At 49.1% G+C, this 20,629-nt stretch overlaps 2 protein-coding genes across 16 annotated transcripts in view; one reads left to right on the top strand and one right to left on the bottom strand.

Moving 5' to 3' along the window:
• Window positions 1-15,111, bottom strand: part of RAB17 (RAB17, member RAS oncogene family) — a 133,913-nt gene extending 118,802 nt beyond the window's left edge. Inside the window, exon 1 of the mRNA XM_075317514.1 lies at window positions 14,985-15,111. The gene's annotated coding sequence lies outside the window, so the exon portion shown is untranslated. The remainder of the gene's footprint in view (window positions 1-14,984) is intronic.
• The window catches only part of LRRFIP1 (LRR binding FLII interacting protein 1), a 193,995-nt gene that overhangs the window by 52,363 nt on the left and 121,003 nt on the right, over window positions 1-20,629 (top strand). The window contains exon 1 of one of the 15 annotated variants that reach the window (XM_075317497.1): window positions 14,872-15,176. The exons of the other annotated variants lie outside the window; for them this stretch is intronic. Coding sequence (XP_075173612.1) covers window positions 15,132-15,176 — 45 coding nt within the window. The 5' untranslated portion in view covers window positions 14,872-15,131. Of the gene's footprint in view, window positions 1-14,871; window positions 15,177-20,629 lie in introns of those variants that run through there. 15 annotated transcript variants of the gene reach the window in all.

The raw sequence follows: 20,629 nt of genomic DNA, 5'->3' as shown, positions 1-20,629 counted from the left end.
ATTACTGAGTTTAGGGATCAGAGGGGGCAGTAAAAAGTGAAGTATTATAGGGGTGAAAGTGAATAGAAAGATAAACATTGTTTACATTGACTATGTATGCTGTTACCTTCCGGTCACTTCCGGCCCAATTCTGGCCTAATTCAATGTATCATACTTATATGGTGCATACTTGTCATGGTGCAGACAGTAGGCACCCATTGCGAGATTGACACCAGGTGCTACTCCCAGGGTAGGGACTGGGACTGTGGCAGCTAACCCCTAGCGCAGGGGGTCACAGGAGTAGACAGGGCTGAATCTCAAGTGTAGACAGGGACCACCGGAGTGGTAGAGGCAGATGGCATAGCCAGAACAGATAGGCAGGGTCTTTGGTGTAGCAAGGACTACCAGGGTAGCTGAGGCTGGAGGCACGGCTAGGTTGGACAGGCACCATCTCTGGTATAGCAGGGCCACTGGGGTAGCTGAGGCTGGAGGCATGGTTGGGTTGGAAAGGCACAGTTTCTAGTATAGCAAGGCCACCGGGGTGAATGAGGCTAAGGGCACGGCTGGGATGGAAAGGCGGGGGCATGGTACACTGTAACAGAAGCACAACGGGCAAGGGGAACTGACAACTAGCTGGCTAGAGCACTAGAACACTAACTAAACACATTGATCAGACACCTCCCCTAGTGGGAGAGAGCCTTATGTACCCAGTGCCTCTCAGCAATAGGCTGAGAGGCACTTCCTGGGAGTGACGCGCTGGCCCTTTCAGAAAAGGGTAGCAGCGCGCACCCCAGGAACCCTCCTGGAGGACCTATGTTGCATGCACAGGGCCTGGGAGGAGAAAGCAGAAAGCGCGCACGTGGGGGAGTGAGGAGACGTCGGCACATGTGAGACCTGGCCACGGTAGTGAGTAGCATACGTCCCTGCTGAAAGAGGAGAGTAGGGAGTGCAGAGACGCCAGCGCTACATATATTATGACAGGTCAGGAGAACATAAGAGCCGGTCAATGGAATCAATTGCTTTGTGATACAAGAATTGCCTACACACTCTGGATGAGGCCAGACCTCTCACAAACAGAAGTCTTACCATTGCACATGACATGTCCGATTTTGTTGCGTCATGGATGAAGTTTGCCAATGCAAGTCTATGGGTCCGTGAAAGAAATCGGATAGCACCTGGAAGTCATCTGTGTGCTGTCCGGATTTCTCAGACTGTTTGATAGGAAAATCTTGGAAAACCATCTTCAGTTTTTTCTCACTGCATACGAGAAAAACTTTTGAAACTCCAAGGTCTGGTGGTAATAACTGACCAAACCTTGATCAAATCACTTGTGAAACTCAGAGCATTTTTGGTCAGTCACAACAGAGTGCTAGTGTACTACATAGCCAAGAACCACACAACAATGCCAGATCACAATTTTTGTACCGGTGAAGCACATTAAACTTTAGCTGTGGTAGAAGTCGTTCAGGATACACCGGTGCCGGGAGATCAAACAGTCATCAGAGGGAGCTAGAGACTAGAGAGTCAGTGTGCAAAGAAAATATCAATTCAATGTGTACAACGTTTACAGTATGTGCGAACGTTTCTGCCACTCAGCTCCTGTTTTCTTAGCTAAAGATTACAAAAATTTGGAAATGTGTCCATACATTGCTTTTTTTTAGCAAAAAATGAAATGATTTCTAACTTCAAAGGCATTTGTGGTTGCTTTATTTTTTCACTATTTCCATACAGATGTTTGCAGAGGAGAGCTACAGTAAGTGGTGACATGAGAACAAGCAAAAGTATTAAAGCCCTGGGGTGTGATCTCATGTATGTGTTGTTTTTTCATTTATTTCTGTTCTGGGTGAAGGGTAATATACATTACTATATAGTAGATTATCTATACGTCCTTAGATTTAGGCTCTGTTCACACTAAAAAAGGGATTTTTCTCAAGAAATTTCTTGAGTCTGAAAGATTAGCGCACTTGCGGTCAAAAAACGCACCAATAATGCATGAATTTTCCCGCAGGTTGGTCCCTGCGTTTTTTTACCATTATCTATGGCAAAAAACGCAGGTACCTGCAAAAAAGAAGTGACATGCACATTCTTTTTCTCAAGAAATTCTGCAGAAAGAATGTTCTTCAGAAATAAACGCAGTGTGAGCTCAGATATTTTTTTCCCATAGGTTTTGCTGGGGAATGTCTGCAGAAAGGTTACAACCATTTTCTCAAGAAATTTCTGCAGCAAAAACGCCAAAAAATGCAGGTAAAAAGGCAGTGTGCGCACAGGGCCTTTAGGGTACTTTACACACAACGATATCACTAACGATATATCGTCGGGGTCACGGTGTTCGTTACGTACATCCGGCGCAGTTAGCGATATCGTTGTGTGTGACTAAAAGGAGCGACGATCAACGAGCGCAAAAAAGTCAAAAATCGTTGATCGTTGACACGTCGCTCCTTTTCATAATATCGTTGGTGGTGCATGCCGCTGGTTGTTCGTTGTTCCTGCGGCATCACACATCACTATGCGTGACACCGCAGGAACGACGAACATCTCCTTACCTGCATCCACCGGCAATGAGGAAGGAAGGAGGTGGGCGGGATGTTCCGGCCGCTCATCTCCGCCCCTCCTCTGCTATTGGGCGGCTGCTTAGTGACGCCGCTGTGACGCCGAACGAACCGCCCCCTTAAAGGAGAGATTGTTCGGTGTCTCCAGCGACGTCGCGAAGCAGGTATGTGCGTGTGATGCTGCCGTAGCGATATTGTTCACTACGGCAGCGATCACCCAATGACGAAACAGCGACGTGGGCGGGTGCTATCGCTAGCGATGTCGCAGCGTGTAAAGCACCCTTTAGTATGTTCCCAAGAAGTAGAAAAGAGATAGAAAGGAGTATAGACAGTAGCATCATAGCTACATGGTTTGTTTCCAGTCTATATTCATGGAGATACATAAGTCCACATAGAGGCTTTATATACAGATGATTAAGAGATTTGCAATTAAGAGAATCAGCAGAGTTGCTCCACTTTTTCTTTTTTAAAGGAATCTAGCAGAAGAATTTCACATACCAAACAATGCCATGTAAGGCCATGTGCACAATAGAGAGTGCCTTTTTCTTAAGAAAATCCAGACCCTCGAAAGAAACCCGCACCCGCAGTAAAAAAACGCACTAAAACCGCAGCGAAATCTGCATGCGGTTTTACCACGGTTTGCCGCGGATTTTCCGCAGGTTAGCCCCTGTGGATTTTTACCATTATCTATGGCAAAAACCGCAGGTACCTGCGGAAAAGAAGTGACATGCTCATTAATTCCGCAGCGGAAAATTCAAAAATCCACGGGTATAAATAAAAACGCAGTGTGCGCACAGCATTTTTTAAAACCCATAGGATTTGCCGGGAATGACTGTAGCAATTTTAGACACATTTTCTGCAGCAATTCTGTGGTAAATCCGCGGTAAATCTGCAGCGTGCGCAGAGGGCCTAATGCTTTCGAAGACACATCCAGCAATACCTTTATATGGTCAGTCCATTCCTCCATTACGGAGAAACAGGCGTTAAAATTTATAAACAAATGATTTAGACCTGAAGCCTCTGTCACTCCAGCTTTATTCCACACCCAGCATCGCCTCCTCCTGTTGGACTGACGGCTTATTTCCCGGAAGTCACACAGCTTAGAAGCTGTCAGTCCAATAGGAGGCGGTAGTGCTGGGTGAGGAATAGAGCTGGAGTGACAGAGGCTTCAGATCTACAAATAGATCTTCTGCCTGATTTGCATATCAATTCAAATGCTGATTTCTCAGTACTGGAAGAACCGAACGGTCCTGTAAAGGTATTGCTGGACTTGTCTTTGAAAGAGCTACATGTGCATATATATATAGTTTATGGGTGAAATCCTGGTGATTACCTTTAAATAACGCAAACATGTATAGTCATTCAGACTCATTGGTGAAATATGGCCCCTGAATGTAAACCTCAGGCTCTACACCTTTTGGCAGGTGTAAATAGCACGACATTTTTACAAGTGCTCTTATAGCAATCTTAGAAAACTATTGTTCGGGTATGATTTGATGTCTAGGTTTAAATTTCCATAATTACCTCAGTATAGTAAGGTGTGTATATTTATGGTGGACACATAAACTTACATATAAACTTATAATAATTTTCACTGATTCTTAAGATATGATGTATGAGGCCAGTTTTACACATCCAGCCTTCACCGTCTGAGTACAGATCGCAATGTCCGCACTGGCTGCCGGTCATCTGACCCAAGTTCAGCAGGATCATATATGCTTTTTAGGCTGTTGCGTTCCGGTCAGGAGAGTCGCATCCAATTTAAACATTGTGGTCCGTACTGAGACTCTAATGTGGGAATCGTTAAACTGTCCTATGAGAGTCACCATCAAAATATAATTTTACATTACCTCCAGGCCTTGCATATTGAGAATTTCAGAGACATGTTTATAATTTTCGGTTAAATGCAGTCCCCACAAGGGTTAAATCTTTTCGAGTCACAGGCAGCATCTCGCTAATGCCTTATGGCCGAGTGCCAGGATAATCTGTCCCTTCCAGTGCTGGCGGCTCAGAGCTGTGATCTCGCTAATGTTTGTGAACAGCTCCTAACTTGGCCTTATACGGTCACGCGCATGACATCATGAGCAGCAGCTATGGAGAGCGCGTGACCTCACACACGACAAAAATGTTCTAACAATGCCCAAAAGTAACTAAAGCTTGTCACTCATAAAGAACACAGACAACAGTCTAATACATATTCTTCCACTTTTTTCCATGTATGATATGAACATATCACATATCCATCTGACAATTCAAGGTAAAGAACTGTTTGTGAAAAGTGTCTCCAAAGCTCAGTAATGGACCTGTAAAGAGGTCCTGTCACTTGTCACAAATGTCATTTTTGGACCTGGGGTAAATCCCACTATTGTCCCAAATTTGGCGTCCCTGGTGGTTTCTTCCCTCCCTGCTTCCGTAGACTGACATGTCCCTCAGCGATGACTGACAAATTGGAGCAATACTAGGCACCTCCATCAAGTAAGGTTAAAATATCGATCTTTATTTAATCCATTTAAAAACAAAGAACTGAGTGAGAATTCAAACCTAACGCATTTCTGATGCACTCGGCACCCTTACTCATACAATAGTGTCACGTACACCAGAAACGCTGTTGCACGTGACACTATTGGAAATCAGTAATTTAGCCTCACTTGTCTTTTTTTAACTGACTAAATAAAGATCGATATTTTAACCTTACTGGGTGGATGTTACGGTTGCTGCGAGCACTGGAGACTATGTCCAGATTTCTTGCTACTGCACATGTGCGAGCGCTGGAGACTAAGTCCAGATTTCTTGCTACTGCACATGTGCGAGCGCTGGAGACTAAGTCCAGATTTCTTGCTACTGCACATGTGCGAGCGCTGGAGACTAAGTCCTATCTTGGAGCCATTGCACATGTGCGGGTGACATCATCGCTGACACGAGGTCACATGTCTCTGACACCTTCTATGCCGATTGGTCGCTGGTCATGTGCTTGTGACGCCTTGCTCGGTGATAGGCCAGCATGACGTCACTCTTGTCGTTCTGGCAGCCGATTGGCTCTGGTGTCCTCCATCTTGGATGAGGCACAGAGTCTATATAAGACCCTGACACACGCCGCATGGCGCTCAGTCCTCTTGGTTCATGCATGAGGGTAGACGCCCTGTGCACGTTCCTCTAGGAATTCCTCTGTCTATGCAAGGTGAGCGCTACCGGCAGGGTAGCGTTCTTATACCTTACAGCTTCGGCTGCTGTCCGTATCCTTACCTCTTAGGGGAGCGGACATAGGCAGGTGCCTGAGGCACATGGTCTGGCTGGGCCTTGTGATTCGACTCGTAGGTGGACGTTGCCGCTAGGGTAACGTTCCTTATACTGTGTCTGGCAGTTGTTCGTATCCTCGCACACTAGGGGAGCGAACAGAGGTAGGAGCTTTGTGCGGCTTACGCTGCTGTTCGTCTCTTTTGCACCACTAGAAGAGCGGACCTAGGCAGGTGCCATATCTAGTGGTTCGTGTCCTCGCACACTAGTGGAGCGAACGCAGGTAGGAGCTTTGTGCGGCTTACGCTGCTGTTCGTCTCTTTTGCACCACTAGAAGAGCGGACCTAGGTAGGTGCCATTTCGCACACATTGCCTTTGTCTCTGTGATTATTAACAGAGATCATTCCACACACCCTCCAAGTAAGGGAGGAATTGCTTTACTTACTTATTATATCCTTCTGTGAGTTAACAGAGGTATTGCACTCTGCCATAGTCTGCAGCAGAGTCTTTGCACGGTGGACCCTGACTGTCTGATACTCCTTTAAGTTATTATCAGACAGCCCCCCGTAACAGTGGAAGTGGTGAATATTTTTCAGTCATCGCTGTGCTCTATCAGCTGTTTTAGGCAACTGCCCATGTTATAAATTCTGGCTTTCCTGGGGATCGGCACGCGTGGTGAGCTTAGCTACTTTTTGACATGTCCCTCACTATACATACACATAGTGGTGAGGAGAAGAAATTAGGAGCTGGCCTCAGACAGACACATTGGCCACGATTAATCAAAGAATTCTGGTATAAATTTCTTTGAATTGTCACCAAACTTTGGCTCTTGAGTTCCACAAAAAGTTTACATCTTTTAGCATTTTCAAGGCAGTTTCTCCCAGTTCCGCCAAAATGAATGGAGCTGGTATGTGACGCCACAGCTCATCTAATTCATGACAAGCAGTGAGCACTACCATGCTGGCTCCTCAAAATGAGGAATGATGAGCGAACACTACGATGCTCGAGTGCTCTCTACTCGAGGCGCGCAGCTTGGATGCTCCGACGGGCTCAACTCAAGTAATGAGAATAATGGAAGTCAATGATTGGGCAGTTCAAGTCTACGCCCACATGTTGCCAGCTATAAGAAAGAGAATTTCCAAGGGAGGGTTGTTTTTTTTGGGCACCCTACATCCAAAAATGTTTTTACCCTGAGTGAGAGCCATGCAGAGACTGCAAGTGGCTATCACTGGGGTGCCGGCTCTCATCATTCACTGACGTGATCCAGCACTTTGTCTTTAATGTTTCATGAACGACACATACGAGCTCCCCTATGCTTGATTGAGTATTGAGCACTGGCGAGTACGCTCGCTCATCACTAAAGACAAGCTGTGGCGTTCCCTATGCTAAAAAATTCAGTTGGGCTTAGGGATTGGAGTAAGATTTCTGGCGTGGACTACAAAAGCACACACCACTCATCGGATGATCCAGAATCATGAAGTGTGCACTGCTACATGAATCAGGAGCATCTGAATCCAGCAAGCCTCTTCACCAAGACCAGTGAGAAAATTGGTAGCCTTGATGAATCAGGGTCATAATCCTCAGCTGACTTTTCAAAGTGAGTCCTCTCTGTAATGCATTTCAGCGTAAAACATAAGTGGCTGCAACAATACCGCCAGTCTCTGATTAATGTCGCCCATAGTTTGAACAGCATGTATCTGACAGGTTCCCTTTAAATGACAACTGATCATCTTACATGCAGCCGAATGGCGGTCATTAATGGCCCTGATCGGCCAGCGTAAATGGACCCTACGGGTATGTACCCACAATCAGGACTCACTGCGTCTAAGATGCAGCGGGTCCTAACCTAGGTGGCCACCAGTCTCCTCCACCGGAGACTGCAGCTGCTCGTGCCCAAGATCTGTGCTTGGGCAGATGTGGTCTCTCTCTTCTGTTCTCCCCAATGAGAACGCTTGCGACTCCGCAGCAAACAACTGACATGCTGTGGAAAGCCACACCACAGATCAGTTACTGCTGGAAAAGCAAGTGCAGCAAGCACAGGAGGTCTAGAAATCCCTCCACTGTGCTTGTACTGTACAACGCAGCGTTTTGGATGTAGCGAAAACACGCTACATCCAAAACACTGCAAACACTGATCGTGGACACTGGGCACACAGCCCAAGGGTAAGTTCACACATGCAAAAAAAAAAATAAATCGTTACAAGTTTAATTCAGAAAACTTGCACAATTTTTTTTTCTCACTTGTGTGTGCAATCTGTTTTTTTTTTTACAGCAGCAGCTCTTCATAATTTACAGGACCATTTACAGTTTTCTATCTTAAACAGATATTACACCGTGGCCCGCATTGCATTTTTTTTTTTTTGCACACCCATAGACTTGAATGGTGAGTCTCATCCAATTTACAGAAAAAAACAAACTAGTGCAAGCTGTGATTTGTTTCACACGCAGGTTCGGTCAGTGAATATAATCACTCATCTGCAGAGTTTCCATTAAATACCATTGTTTAGAGCGCACCGGACTGCAAATACGGCGGTGTAAGCGAGCCCTTATATGTAACCTTTACATGGGGTATTGGAGGAACTCACACTTTCCTTCTCCTCCCTGCCTGTTTTCCCAGGCAGCTTGTGAAGAGGTATATATAAAAATAGCCTGGGTCGGGTGTGTCTGTGGGAGTTCTCTGTAGTCCTCTGCCTGTCTCCAAATATTATAAATAGAAATTTTCGGCTGGCTGCACACAGTACAGTAATGAAGCAAACTGCATCCCTATATAGTACAGGGGAACATTAAAGCCACTCGACTTCCAAGAGTGGATTCATATGTAACAATTTCACTGAAAATGTTGAATACAAATAATTACAATGTATATAGTCAGGTCTCATGTATTATATCATTACCGGTCTTACAAAAACTGAACTGATCCAATAACTTATTATTCTATTATCAAAATATATAACTGTTTATTGCAACAAACAACTTCTTATTGAGTACAGTAATTACTTCTGCTTCAGTGGGACAAACTCCGCTCATTTTGGAAGTTTCACCAAAGTGAATGGAGACAACCTCATGTGTGGCACTTGATGGGTAAGGTTGCTTTCACACATCTGGTTTTTCCTGTGCGGCACAATCCGGCTCTTTGCAAAAAAACCGCAACCGTTTTTTTTTTGCCGCCAATTGCGTTTTTTTTTTGCAGAGACTTACATTAGTGCCGTATTGTGCCGCATGGGCTTGCGTTCGGTCCGGTTTTTGCCGCATGCGGTAGATTTAGCCCATGCGGCGACCGGATGTAACGTTGCCTGGCACGTTTTTTTGTCCGGCAAAAAAAAACATATTGCGCCGCATCTGGCCGCCGCATGCGATTTTTTTCCACTGCTCATGCTCATTGGCCTGCCGCAAGCGGCAAAAACCGGACGAGCCGCATGTCAAAAACTTATGCAAAGGATGCGGTATTGTCGCCGCATCCGTTGCATAGGTTTTAGAGCCAGATTGGCAGGCTCTGCTAAAACCGGAAGTGTGAAAGCAGCCTTAGTTCTTGAGCTAAATTCACCCGGCATTTAAAGAGGTGATTCACTACTTATTTTTCCAAGCCACATCGATATAATGTTGAGATACAAGGCTTCTCTCAAATACCTTGTGTTGGTAATAGTGCTTGTGAGGGCGCTATTGCAGTCTGCTCATCCCCTTCTAGTGACCCCCGAGCTCCGTGACCTCTGGGATCCGGTGATGTCACGTCAACTTCCAGTTGACCTGACATCATCGAGACGGCCCCAGTCTTCCTGGGTGACTGGGCATAGTTTCACCGCTCGTCACAGCCCATCGTTGCTCTTGCTTGCGGTGCTCTGCAGTGAAGGAGAGAGCACGAGATGCTGGGCTGTGATGAGCAGTAAAATGCTGCCTACAGCCCAGTCACTCAAGAAGACTGGGGCCTCCTTCAGAGATGTCTGGTCAACTGGGAGTTGACGTGACATCCCCGGATCCCAGAGGTCACGGAGCCTGGGGGTCACGAGAAGGGGATGAGCGGACCGCAATAGCACCGCTCACAGGCACTCTTGCCAACACAAGGAATTTGAGAGAAGTCTTGTTTCTCAAAATTATATCGATGTGGCTTGAAAAGATAAGTAGTGAACCACCTCTTTAATAGGCATCAATGGGTGATCCATAATAGTCTTCAATGAAAATACCCTTTAACCATTCAGCATTTAGAAAATAAGAATCTAAAGAACCTTAAAAGGGCTCTGTACTAATTAACAAGACCAAAGCAAACATCCACGGGGGTCCGCTCATCTCTAGATACCACCCCTGGATCAGTGTACTCCACACTGTGTCCTCCACTGATCACCAGGCATCAGATTTTGGCAGAGATATCACATTGATTCTAAGCCAATCAGTGGCTGTTGGTTGGCTACTACTTTCACATTTCTATATTATAGAAACACCGTTGTTTTATTTTTTTTTACATTTTTTCCACCACCATGGGCCATTGAAATGTGGACTTCTCTTTGCCAAAGTTTAATGGATTACACTGACTGTATAAAAGCATACAATGGAGTGAGAAGGGTTAAAAAACTGAGCCAGCATTATAGATGAACACAAGATCCTAGAAAAGGGAGTTATTCAATGCGTTTCGGAGCGGATACTCCTTCTTCAGGCCAATCACATATTCATATTTAGTGACTGACTGTATAAAGACAGGCAAATTACCAAGACTAAGGCCTCACTCCCCCGTCCCCTATTACATCACTGCTCCGGACCTCTGCTGGACATATTCCAGTGTGCCATATGAGGTAGGAATCCGACTCAGCTACCGGTGACAACAAGCTGAATGGAGAAGTGCAGAGGTCAGCCACATGACGGCTGCAAGGATCTCTAGGTCTGCGGGATATTTTTGTCACTGCACATTGATTACAAAGCACGCCTGCTCATAAGAAAGCAGCAAACCTTATAAAATGTGTTTTGTATCTGACCCTGACCATTCAGTGTGATATCATCTGTTTTTAATCGCATTTTTTAGTGCAAATCCTTATACCAGCAAAGTCAATGACAATTCTGATTGTGCACATATTACTTTTTTTCACTTGCAAATTTGGTGCAGAAAATAAACTGCAGCATGTCAATTCCTTCAGCATTTTTCCATACACAAATGCAAACAAAAAAAGCATTGAAAACATGACAAAAATGCAGTAAAAAGATGCACAAAGATTACTGAAAAAAATATTGTAAAAACATCACAATAAAGGAGCAATTTCTAAAGTGAAAAATTGATGTTTTTGAACGCAATAAAAAGAAGAAGAAAAGGTGCGGTGTGAATATATTCTTGACAAATTTTTTGAAGTTTTTTTTTTCCCAGCATTTTGATATATCTAATTTGAGCTCATTTCACAAGAAATCTGCCTCTAGGGTCTGACAGTCTTTTTTTAAAAAGCAGCACAGCAACATATTATTCTTTTCAGCACTGGAGTGATCTAAATCTAGGCCCCCTGGTGTTATTTTCACCATCCCGTGGCTTCATCATTTTTCAGCACCGCTCCAGTCCAGAAGAGTCATTTTGTGACTAACTTCTGACTGGTCGGAAGTCAGAAGTTGCGTCACAATTTCTCAATACAAGTCTATGAGAGCAAGAACGAGGCCCTTATAGACTTGTATTGAGTTGTGACTTCTGGAACACAATAACTGAATTGCTCAAGTGAAAAACTTTTGGAATGCGGCTATATTTATTTTTGGGATGAGGTTTTCTTTTCCTGAAGCGGTTTTGGAAAGTTTTGAAAGAGATTGAGGAGTTTTTAATTTTCTTAAGCATATTTTTTTTCTTTTGCACCCTTTTGTTTGGACGGTGCCCCGTTTGGAACATTTGTCCATCAGGAGCCAATTGAAAGAAACGTCACACACATTATTTTTTTTCCTCCAGATATTTTTTCAAAAGTTGACACCAAAACAAAAAATGCTCAAAAGACCGAACATACGAACAGCAAAGTGGTTTTAGAAAGATTGAGCACACGTTGTGTATTTGTCACATTTTTTCTGTGCAGATTTGTCGCAAAGCGAAGGATTTCTTAGTCCCAGCAAAGTGAATAAGAATCCTGAAGTCTCCTGCACACTATGCTTATTTTCTTCTTGCAGATTTGGTGCAGATATAAATCTGCAGTATGTCAATTCTTTTATGCGGGCGTCACACGAGTCGATCTATCGTGCGATATGTCGTCGATGTCACTGTTTTCATGACGCACATCCGGCATCGTTTGCGACGTCGTTTCATGTGATACCTACGAGCGTCTCAGAACGATCGCAAATCGGTTACAAATCGTGTATCATTTACACGTCGTTTATTTTTAAAAAATCGTTTATTCTTCCCTGCGCCGGTTGTTCGTCGTTCCCGAGGCAGCACACATCGCTACGTGTGACACCCCGGGAATGGTGAACACCGCTTACCTGCGGCCACCGGCAATGAGGAAGGAAGGAGGTGGGTGGGATGTTTACGTCCCGCTCATCTCCGCCCCTCTATTGGCCGGCGGCTGTGTGACGTTGCTGTGATGCCGAACGTCCCACCCCCTTCAGGAAGTGGATGTTTGCTGCCCATAGCCAGGTCGCTCAGCATGTAAGTACGTGTGACAGGGGTTTGACGACTTTGTGCGACACGGGCAGCGATTTGCCCGTGACGCACAAACGACGGGGGCGGGTACGATCGCACGATAGATCGTATTGTGTGACGCCCACATTAGTGTTCTTTTTGCAAATTTCCCCCATACTAACGACCGTGTACACATGTGCAGTAGGGAACAGGTGCCCAGCATGCCCATGGGCAGCACGCAGGAGGTCACCGTTGGCAGCACGGCGCTGGTGGCATCATGCAGGTCGCTGGTAGGAGCACAGAGGTTGCAAGCGGTAGTATGCAGGTTGCCAGTAAGAGCACAGTTACCCAGTAGGATGATCACGCAGGTCGTCGCTAAGAGCACACAGGGCGCATGTGGGAGCACAGAGTTGCCTGATTAGATCACGCATGTCGTCGCTAAAAACACACAGAAGGTCGCCGGCGGGGGGGAGCACGCAAGAGGGGTCGCCGGGGGGAAAGCACGCAAGCAAGAGGGGTCGCCGGTGGGGGGGGCACGCGAGAGGGGTCGCCGGTGGGGGGGAAACCACGTAAGAGGGGTCGCCGGGGGGGGGGGAAGCACGCAAGAGGGGTTGCAGGGGGAAGCACGCAAGAGGGGTCGCCGGGGGGGGTGGGGGAGCACGCAAGAGGAGTCGCCGGGGGGGGGGGGAGGAATCACACAAGAGGGGTTGCCGGGGGGGCGGGGGGAAGCACGCAAGAGGGGTCGCCGGGGGGGGGAGCACGCAAGAGGGGTCGCTGGGGGGGGGTGCGGCTAGCACGCAAGAGGGGTCGCCGGGGGGGGGGGGAAGCACGCAAGAGGGGTCGCCGGGGGGGGGGGGGGGGAAGCACGCAAGAGGGGTCGCCGGGGGGGAGGGGGGGGAAGCACGCAAGAGGGGTCGCGGGGGGGGGGGTTTAACACGCCAGAGGGGTCGCCGGGGGGTTGGGAGCACGCAAGAGGGGTCGCCGGGGGGGGGGAAGCACGCAAGAGGGGTCGCCGGGGGGGGGGAGCGCGCAAGAGGGGTTGAGGGGTTGCCGGGGGGGGGGGGGAAGCACGCAAAAGGGGTCGCCGGGGGGGAGGTGAGCACGCAAGAGGGGTCGCCGGGCGGGGGAGCACGCAAAAGGGGTCGCCGGGGGGGGTGGGGGGGTGAGCACGCAAGAGGGGTTGAGGGGTTGCCGGGGGGGGGGGAAGCACGCAAGAGGGGTCGCCGAGGGGGGGGAAGCACGCAAGAGGGGTCGCCGGGGGGGGGGGAAGCACGCAAGAGGGGTCGCCGGGGGGGAGGGGGGGGAAGCACGCAAGAGGGGTCGCGGGGGGGGTGTTTAACACGCCAGAGGGGTCGCCGGGGGGTTGGGAGCACGCAAGAGGGGTCGCCGGGGGGGGGGAAGCACGCAAGAGGGGTCGCCGGGGGGGGGGGAGCGCGCAAGAGGGGTTGAGGGGTTGCCGGGGGGGGGGGGAAGCACGCAAAAGGGGTCGCCGGGGGGGGGTGAGCACGCAAGAGGGGTCGCGGGGGGGGGTTTAACACGCCAGAGGGGTCGCCGGGGGGTTGGGAGCACGCAAGAGGGGTCGCCGGGGGGGGGGGAAGCACGCAAGAGGGGTCGCCGGGGGGGGGGGAGCGCGCAAGAGGGGTTGAGGGGTTGCCGGGGGGGGGGGAAGCACGCAAAAGGGGTCGCCGGGGGGGGGGTGAGCACGCAAGAGGGGTCGCCGGGCGGGGGAGCACGCAAAAGGGGTCGCCGGGGGGGGGTGGGGGGGGTGAGCACGCAAGAGGGGTTGAGGGGTTGCCGGGGGGGGGGAAGCACGCAAGAGGGGTCGCCGAGGGGGGGGAAGCACGCAAAGGGGTTGCCGGGGGGGGGTGAGCACGCAAGAGGGGTCGCGGGGGGGTGAGCACGCAAGAGGGGTCGCGGGGGGGGGAAGCACGCAAGAGGGGCCGCCGGGGGGGGGGGGGAAAGAACGCAAGAGGGGCCGCCGGGGGAGGGGGGGGGGGAAGCACGCAAGAGGGGTCGCCGGGGGGGGTTTGAACCCCACGCAAGAGGTCGCCAGTGGGTGCATAGAAATCACCAGTAGCAGCACACTGGTCGCCCATGTAGGAGGTCGCAGGTGGGAAGTCGCCGGTAGGAGCATGGAGGTCACCAGATAGAAGGTTGTTGGAGGCATCATGCAGGTCGCTGGTAGGGGCACAGAGGTTGTCGGTAAGAGCACAGTAAGATAGGAGCATGCAGGAGGTCGCCGGTAGCAGCAGGGAGGTCGTCAGTGGGAAGTCGCCGGTAGGAGCATGCAGGAGATCACTAGTGACTGAGAAGTCGCCGGTAGGAGCATACAGGAGGTCGCTAGTGAGAAGTCGCCGGTAGGAGCATGCAGGAGATCACTAGTGACTGAGAAGTCGCCGGTAGGAGCATACAGAAGGTCGCTAGTGAGAAGTCGCCGGTAGGAGCATACAGGAGGTCGCTAGTGAGAAGTTGCCGGTAGGAGCACGCAGGTCGCCGGTAGGAGCACGCAGGTCGCCAGTGGCAGCCGCCGCCCCGGGAGGTGTGATGTCTCCAGTGTGAGGGGCGGGCGCACAGTCACACGGAGGAAATTGCCGCCTGTGCACAGTTCCTGCACCTCCCTGCACTGTCCTGGCCGCCGGCGGAGTCCGCTCACTTGTTACCTGTGCCGCCTGTGAGGTGGCCGGGCCTGCTGTGCGTCACCTGTCCGCTCCCATGAGCGCTCCTGCCCGGTGAGAGGAGAGCAGCCCCCGACACCTGCCCGGAGACTTCTGACAAGGAGACTGGAGAGGAGGCAGCAGGACGCGGCCATGCAGGAGATCACAGACTGCCTCAGCCCCGAGGCGCAGAATGTGGTAAGACACTGCAGAACAGCTGCCACTGTCCTGCGTGGGGCTGCAGCCTGTCTTGAGTGGGGCTGCAGCCTGTCTTGAGTGGGGCTGCAGCCTGTCTTGAGTGGGGCTGCAGCCTGTCTTGAGTGGGGCTGCAGCCTGTCTTGAGTGGGGCTGCAGCCTGTCTTGAGTGGGGCTGCAGCCTGTCTTGAGTGGGGCTGCAGCCTGTCTTGAGTGGGGCTGCAGCCTGTCCTGAGTGGGGCTGCAGCCTGTCCTGAGTGGGGCTGCAGCCTGTCCTGAGTGGGGCTGCAGCCTGTCCTGAGTGGGGCTGCAGCCTGTCCTGAGTGGGGCTGCAGCCTGTCCTGAGTGGGGCTGCAGCCTGTCCTGAGTGGGGCTGCAGCCTGTCCTGAGTGGGGCTGCAGCCTGTCCTGAGTGGGGCTGCAGCCTGTCCTGAGTGGGGCTGCAGCCTGTCCTGAGTGGGGCTGCAGCCTGTCCTGAGTGGGGCTGCAGCCTGTCCTGAGTGGGGACATAGCCTCCCCCTGCAGGGCTTCTCTGCCTTCCCCTAATAGGATCCTAAAATCTACCTGGAGGAGCCCCTGCCCCTGAAACTCTGTGTGGATCCTGCCCATCAGGAAATCTGACTGACAACTGGTGTGGGCGCGTTATTGTCACAGGTCACTCTGGTTGTCACCAGCTTTGTATTACTTTACAGTAGACTTCTCTACCACTTACATTTGTTTTCCCCATTTATTCCCTGTATTTTTGTTTGTCTTCAACCCCATCTTAATATTATAGACGTCTTCTCCAGTTTCTTGGACGCCCCCTTCTCTTATGACTTTACTTTCCTGTGGTCTTGTGATTTTGGCACTTTCTTTGTCCGGTTTCCTCAGCGTCCGCACCTCCTCATCCACCAGGGGACTTGCATGAATGAATTCCCCTTTCTTAGGGTACTTTCACACTTGCGTTGTTTTCCTTCCGTCACAATCCGCCGTTTTGGAAAACGGTGGAATCCGTTAACAGATTCCGCTGTTTCCCATAGACTTGTATGGACGACGGATTGTGCCAAAAGTACCTGCGTTGCTTCCGCTGGCCGACGCTGCGTTGCTTCCGCTGGCCGACGCTGCGTTGCTTCCGCTGGCCGACGCTGCGTTGCTTCCGCTGGCCGACGCTGCGTTGCTTCTGCCGAGCGGAAGGAACGCAGCATGTAATGTTAATTGCTTGCGTCAAAATGACGCCCAGCAGTGGATTCCGTTACATCCATCAATAGTTATAATGGATCCCTATTGTGGCGGATTCCGTTGCAAAGTGCTTTACAACGGAATTCGCCGCTGGATTTCGCTAATTTCTACTGAGCATGCCCAGAATGAAAAAAAAAAACAAAAAACGGAGCCGACGTATTCATTCCGTTAGACAGACGCCAAACGGATGCAATGGGTCCGTTATTTCACAGGAATCAGCCAACGGATTCCTGTGAAATAATGGACCCGTTGCATCCGTTGACAACACAAAAATAACGGATGCATCAAAACGACGCAGCAACGGACCCAGTGGATTCATCCCAACGCAAGTGTGAAACTTGTCTTAGATACCACCATATTTCCTTAGGTTTAGTTCACACCTTGTGCTTTTGCATTTTACAGCGGCACCAGCAGAATGTCGAATCTTTCAGCTCTTTTACATTTGTCACCGACTTGAATGCTAAAAAAAATGCGTCAAAAACTGCGTATTTTACAAACTCTCTGGTTTTTGGTGCTGAAAATTCTACTGCAAATACTTAAGGTGTGCACATAGGTGACTAGTGGGATTGCTCGGGGCCCATACAGTCATGATGATCTTTGGTAGGGAGTCCTCATAATGGGGGATGTTGTAGTTTGTAGGGTGGGACATGTATCTCACACAGTAGCTGAAGTTTCAGGGAGTTTTCCCGGAGTCGCTCTTTTACTTCACTTTACTACATTTTTACATGTTCTGTGGTTTCTGCTATAAGATATTACTTCATAGTTTGAGTAACAGGAAGTTGTGACTGCAGCAATGTGCATGTACCGGATAAGCCGGCTCCGGGCTCGGTGCTGTTCTTGGCTACATGATATGTGCTAAGTAGTGATGAGCGAGCACTAAAATGTTCAGCACTCGTAACGAGTAGTCAGACGTTCAGACAGGCTTGACTCCTATAATGGAAGGCAATGGGAAAGATCTGGAAAAATGGACGACTTTCCCATTGACTTCCATTTTTCTCGATACAAAAGTCACACTGATCCAAGCGTCCGACCTGCTCGTTTTGAGTACCGAGCACTCGAGCATGGTAGTGCCCGCTCATCACTATTTACAAGTACTGAGCACCCGAGCATGGTAGTGCCCGCTCATCACTATTTACAAGTACTGAGCACCCGAGCATGGTAGTGCCCGCTCATCACTATTTACGAGTACTGAGCACCTGAGCATGGTAGTGCCCGCTCATCACTATTTACAAGTACTGAGCACCTGAGCATGGTAGTGCCCACTCATCACTATTTACAAGTACTGAGCACCTGAGCATGGTAGTGCTCTCTCATCACTGGTTACGAGTACCGAGCACCTGAGCATGGTAGTGCCCGCTCATCACTATTTACGAGTACTGAGCACCTGAGCATGGTAGTGCCCGCTCATCACTATTTACAAGTACTGAGCACCTGAGCATGCTAGTGCCCGCTCATCACTATTTACGAGTACTGAGCACCAGAGCATTGTAGTATCCGCTCATCACTAGTTACGAGTACTGAGCACCCGAGCATTGTAGTGTCCGCTCATCACTAGTTACGAGTACTGAGCACCCGAGCATGGTAGTGCCCGCTCATCACTATTTACGAGTAGCGAGAACCTGAGCATGGTAGTGCTCACTCATCACTAGTTACGAGTACAGAGCACTCGAGCATGGTAGTGCTCGTGTGGCGCCCCTGACCTGGTCAGGCACCAGTGAGTACTGCACCCATGCTGGGGAAGTACTTCCAGGTAATCCTAAAGGCTGGAATAGGGTGTGTACGCACAGACACATAGCAACCAGGTCTCCCACACCTTGAGAGGGGACCCTTGGGCAGACCCGAGAGGGGGCTTGCCTCCACATCTCATCAAGGGGTGTAGTGGAGGGGCTGGGAGCTAAGGTTGCAGCGGCTGTCAGGAAAGTAGGAGAGCCAGTCTGATAGCAGTGAGCGTGGTTGCTAGGAGACACAGGCGCGCGCACACGCTAGTCAGACCCTGTACGTGAAGTAGCCATTAGCGGGGGAGAACGCTTATCAGTCAGAAAGACGCAGAGGGAGTCTGTCAGTCGGTCGAGTACGGAGACTCCTGGTGACTAGGCACGCACGGGGAACAGGTCCCTAGAGTAGACGTCCATTTATTGATCTGCTAAACCTGCCGGTGAGGGGAACTACAAGTACCTTACCAACCATCTAGAGTCTGAGCCTCAGCAGCAATGAGGGGGCCCATAAGAGGGATCGAGCCTGGAGCCATCTCACTTGGTCCACGTGGTCGGCAAACGGGCCAAAAAGGGGAGAAAAGGCAGCTGCGACTTCCCTGGATGAATCCCACGGTACTTCAAGTCAGGGGTTATCCGAAACAAGAAGTGCTAGGAAGATGAGTTAACGGTTACACTTAGACCGGCCTAAACGATACCTGGTTCCACCTGGTTTAATCTCAGCATCGCCCGGGTTCCTCACAAACACATCTGAAAGTGAGTAAACAAGTTGAAAGACCTATTGGACTGAGACTGAGTTATTCTGGGACCTGTTGTTCTACACATCCGAGCCCCTGGGACCAGCCTCACTCACGGGGAGGCCACACCATCCGACTGCAGACTCCATCAGCCCCAGAAGCTCATTAATCCCGCAGTGGCAGTCACCCAAATCCCTGACCGCAAACTGTGAGTGGCGTCACGACTCATATATATATATATATATATATATATATATATACAAAACCGACATACCCATGGCAAGAAATACCAAGTGAAGACCCTGCAACGTCCTTGAGGGTGGAGTGATATCCCTGAGGCAACTGCTGCAGGTGGGCGACACACTCACTCATCACTATTTACGAGTATCGAGCACCTGAGCATGGTAGTGCTCGCTCATCACTAGTTACGAGTACTGAGCACCCGATCATGGTAGTGCCCGCTCATCACTATAAGTTTTCTTCCATAGACATCCTAAATGGTTACAGTATTTGTCTAGAGCTTTAAACAAGTCCTTGGGATTGGGCATTTTTATTTCAGAACTCCATGTTTGCTCTGAATTTCTGTCATTAGGTCCTCCATCTTTTTTACCCGTAAACATTATAATTATCCGGTATTTATCTATGTAACAGCAGTGTACTCCATAGCTATGATTAGTGGGCAGAGTTCACATGGAGTTGTTTTGAGTATTTTGAAGCGAATCTGCTCCAAAATACTCATCAAAAACGGCTTAAAAAACTATTCCTGTTCAGTTCAATCCACTTTGCTGTTCACATGTTCCTTACAGGTTTTTTGCTTAAAGACAATTTGAGGAAACCCTTAGCAGACTAAAAAGTGACATGAAGCCAAATCCTCTTCAAACTTGACATATCAGAGTCAAAAGGCTGCAGAAAAAAAACAGAATTTGGGGCAGAGAAAAATGATTTAAAATACTTTTGTAAACCTTGTCAGGAAAACAAAGACATCTATTTTTTTTTTTTTTCTTAGCAAAGTTTTGAAAACCTGACATGTTGGGGCAGATTCCTCACAAAATCTGATGTAAACTTAAAGTTAAAAGTCAGCAAAAAACTTTGGTGGGAATCTTGTAATATCACTTCAGTGAAAAGCACTAAAGGGTACTTTACACGCTGCGACATCGTTAGCGATGTGAAATTCTAGATCGCAAGTGCGATCTTTTGAGGTCGCACATAGGTCATTTTACGCATGTGCGATCTCGAAAGATCGCGCTTCCGATCTAGAATTTCACATCGCTAACGGGATCGCTAGCGATGTCGCAGTGTGTAAAGTACCCTTTAGGCTATATGCACACACTGTGTTTTTTGTGGTGCGTTTTTGTGGTGTGTTTTTGTGCTCAAAACTGCATGACTTTGTTTCCTCAGCAAAGCCTATGAGTTTTCAGTTTTGCTGTCCGCACGCAACTTTTTTTTTTTTTTTTTTTTAGCTGCGTTTTTGAGCTGAAAAAAAAATGGTCATGTCAATTCTTTTCTGCGTTTTACTGCGTTTTCCACCCAAGCAATGCATTGGAAAAACGCAGCAAAATGCAGAGATCAAAAACGCATGCATTTTTCTGATGCGTTCTTGCCGAGGGTGCGATTTTGTGCATTTTTAGCTGCCAAAAATGCTTTGTAGTCACAAAAAGTGGCTAGGTGCACACATAGCCTAAGGGGCCTACTCTGAAGTGGATTCACTTGTTGGATTTTTCTGCCTCCAGAACAATCTGTGTTGTCCTAACATTACTACTCCCAGTACTGAGTATCTAATGTTGAACCAG

Source organism: Anomaloglossus baeobatrachus, chromosome 7 (genome assembly GCF_048569485.1).
Source record: "Anomaloglossus baeobatrachus isolate aAnoBae1 chromosome 7, aAnoBae1.hap1, whole genome shotgun sequence".
Taxonomy (NCBI): domain Eukaryota; kingdom Metazoa; phylum Chordata; class Amphibia; order Anura; family Aromobatidae; genus Anomaloglossus; species Anomaloglossus baeobatrachus.
The sequence above is the reverse complement of the archived record's forward strand: the minus strand, read 5'-3'. Positions and strand labels throughout refer to the sequence as shown.